The sequence below is a fragment of the Gavialis gangeticus genome, unplaced genomic scaffold (assembly GCF_001723915.1).
Source record: "Gavialis gangeticus isolate Ggan-Ray unplaced genomic scaffold, GavGan_comp1, whole genome shotgun sequence".
Taxonomy (NCBI): Eukaryota; Metazoa; Chordata; order Crocodylia; family Gavialidae; genus Gavialis; species Gavialis gangeticus.
In genome coordinates this window covers 187,777,006-187,780,280 of record NW_017728992.1, presented here as the reverse complement: position 1 = coordinate 187,780,280, position 3,275 = coordinate 187,777,006, and the positions used below count along the sequence as shown (strand labels likewise).

At 59.0% G+C, this 3,275-nt stretch overlaps 1 protein-coding gene across 1 annotated transcript; it reads left to right on the top strand.

The window, feature by feature from the left end:
* The first annotated feature begins 19 nt into the window (after positions 1 to 19).
* Positions 20 to 1,342, top strand: FAM84B (family with sequence similarity 84 member B). The gene has a single exon (XM_019528157.1). It carries the CDS (start codon positions 277 to 279, stop codon positions 1,114 to 1,116), a length of 840 nt encoding a protein of 279 aa, XP_019383702.1. The 5' UTR covers positions 20 to 276; the 3' UTR covers positions 1,117 to 1,342.
* The last annotated feature ends 1,933 nt before the right edge of the window (positions 1,343 to 3,275 follow it).

Here is a 3,275-nt window from a genome sequence, read left to right as displayed (position 1 = left end):
GGGCGAGTTGCAAGCCGGGGCGGGCGGCGGCGGCCCGGGACAGGGCCAGGACAAGCGCGGAGGAAAAGGCGCGCGGGCGCTTTAAATGCTGGGGGCTGAGCTCCCGCCGGGGCGCCCGCACACGCCGCCGGAGCCAGCAGCCCTCCTCCCCTCCCTCCCCGGTCTCCGCTTGTTGCTCAGCCCCGGCTGCAGGCAGGCGCCGGAGCCCGGCCCGAGAGCCGCCAACAGGTGCCCGGGCCGGCTCCCGCCCCGCTCCGCCCTGCAGCCGGGAGGGGCATGGGGAACCAGGTGGAGAAGCTGACCCACCTGAGCTACAAGGAGGTGCCCACGGCGGACCCGGCGGGCGCGGAGCGCGACGACGGGCCCCGCATCGGCGTCTCCTACATCTTCTCCACCGACGACGAGGAGCTGGAGCCGGGGCAGGAGGCGGGCGGCGGCGGCGGCGAGCAGCAGCCCTACGACCCGCGGCTGCACGAGCTGGAGTGCTCCGTCTACTACCGCGACGAGTGCATCTACCACAAGGGCTTCTCGCCGCCGGACGCCGCCGACCTGAGCACCTACAGCGCCGAGCACCTGCTCAGCCGCTGCCAGCCGGGCGACCTGGTGGAGTTCGTGTGCCCGGCGCAGTACCCGCACTGGGCCGTGTACGTGGGCGACTTCCAGGTGGTGCACCTGCAGCGCCTCGAGGTGCTTAGCAGCTTCCTGACGGACGCCAGCCAGGGCCGGCGGGGCCGCATCGCCAACGCGCTGTACCGCTACCCCGCGCTCAGCCCCGCCGCCGTGGTGCGCAACGCGCTGGAGCAGGTGGGCTGCAAGGAGCGCGAGCTGAGCTGGCGCAACTCCGAGTGCTTCGCCGCCTGGTGCCGCTACGGCCGGCGCGAGTTCAAAATCGGCGGCGAGCTCCGCATCGGCAAGCAGCCCTACCGCCTGCACCTGCGCCTGGGCCAGCGCCGCGCGCACACGCTCGAGTTCCAGAGCCTGGAGGACCTCATCATGGAGAAGCGCCGCAACGACCAGCTCGGCCGCGCCGCCGTCCTGCAGGAGCTGGCCGCCCACCTGCAGGCCGCCGAGGAGGACGGCGAGGAGGAGGAGGAGGAGGAGGGCGGCAAGCAGTAGCCCCCCGGGGCCGCCGGCGGATGCGAGGGTGCCGGCCGCGCTGGCTGAGGGCGGAACTCGGGGAGACGCGGCCCCTTGCTCCGAAGCGTCGGCGCGGGCTTTTCAGGTGCGCCCCGGCATGACTTCCACCCGTCTGGCGCTGCTGCGTGGCACCCACGGCTCAGGTGCCGGCCAGGCTTAGTGCTCGCTGGTGCTGTTTTCACCTCCCAGACAGGCCTGGTGCTGCCTGGCACTATTTCCACCTGCCAGTGACGTCCGGCACTGCACGGCGCCCACGATTTTAAGGTGACGGCCAGGTCCGGTGCAACCTGGTGCCCACGGGTTTCAGGTGCCAGGCAGGTCTCGTGCTCCCTGGCACTGTTTTCACCTCCCAGTCAGGCCTGGGTGCTGCCTGGCATCCACCGTCTTCAGGTGCCAGCCAGGTCTGGTGGGACCTGATGCCTCCGCTTTTTAGGTGGCAGCCAGGCCTGGGGCTCCCTGGCACTATTTCCACCTGCCAGTGAGGTCTGGCACTACATGGCGCCTATGATTTTAAGGTGACAGCCAGGTCTGGTGCAACCTGGTGCCCATGGTTTTCAGGTGCCAGCTAGGCCTAGTGCTTCCTGGCACTGTTTTCACTTTCCAGTTGGGCCTGGCACTCCCCGGCATCCACAGTTTTCAGGTGCCAGCCAGGTCTGGCGCTACCCAGCGCCCACTGTCTTCAAGTGCTGCTCGCTTCAGTGGGAGCTGAGGCCAACCAGCACTTAAACAGGAGCCAGCACCTGGCAAGATGCAGGCTTGTAGTGTGCACGGGCAGGATTCATTGTTGTCACTGGCAGTGCGTTGATTTTTTTTTTTTTTTTTTTTTTTTTTCTTCCCTTTCCCCCCTCTCTCTCCTCTTTTTTGTAGTTGAGTTCCTACTGATATCATGGCAACGGTCTCCTGACTTGGCGGGAGACCTTTGTGGCTTCCCATCCTCAAAGGGATGCATAACTGTGAAGGTGAAATGGGGTTTGATGCATCCAATAATGCCCTATTTGAGGGAGACTCCCTTCCTCTCTGTATGGTTGGCTTTTAAGTACAGTAGGACTGGTGAATTGCCCTGAAGGGGTGAGGGAGAAAATCCAGCAAGCCTGGATGTAATCGGGACTCTAACTTGTGCAGTGTGATGTGTTTAAATGCCAGTGCTCATGATGCCCTTGATCTCGCTCTAGTGAAGTTAGTTGGTTTCTGCGGGAGCAGGATTTGGGGCCTGGAAGCCGGTCCTCAGCTACCTTAATGTGTTCAGAGAAGTTCGAGTGGTGAGGGGTGGTTTTATGTTCTGGCCAAACTCCAGAGGCTCCAGCTGGTCTGAACGCTGCATTTGGTCTGTTTTAATGCTGTAGTGTGCATGGGAGTTTGCAGAAGCTTTTAATCATCAGGAATACAACCTATGTGAGATCCCACTGGCGTGGATGTATGGGCCAGTGGTTAACTGGTAAATCTCAAATGGTGAGATCAAGGGGGCCTTCTACAAAGGTTTCAAAGCAGAGCTAAATCAGGAAATATTTGGGAGGGGAAAAGCCCCATGTTTAGGGCAAGGGAAGGAAATAAGTTCTCAGACTGGGAAGTGCATTCAAACCTGGGGAAATTCTGTTTTCTCTCACTACAAGTAAATCCCTAATGAGGAATCAGTTCGAAGTTCTGCTTTTCCCCTTAAGTTTTCATGGTACAGAGCTGAGCAGAGGAAAGAGGAAGTAGTCATCTTTTGTGTGACCCACCTTTAAAGTGGCTTGAGTAGCCTGTCAACTAAATAAATGTATGTGGAGGGCAAGGTTTCACCTGCCTCTCGCACTTCCTACCTACTTCTACATAGAGCAGTTTCTTTTGAACTCTTATCTCCACTCCTCCCTCTCATTCGGGTTCACAGTAATACCAGATCTTCATTGCAAGAGTCTAAATATTTTTTGGTATATGCTGCTTCTGTGGACTGTTAATATGTTCTTCCACCCCCACCCTTTAAACCCATGGCTTTAGAAGCCAGCTTGAGGATGAGCTGGAGTTCATTTATGGAGTGGAAATTAATAGTTTGAAGGAAACTTACAGTGTAATTAAGCAGTGTATTAAAAGTAATTGTTTTCCCTGCAGTTGTTTACTCTGCTGCTTGCAGCATAGCTGTACACAGCAATCTCTGTTTCTCA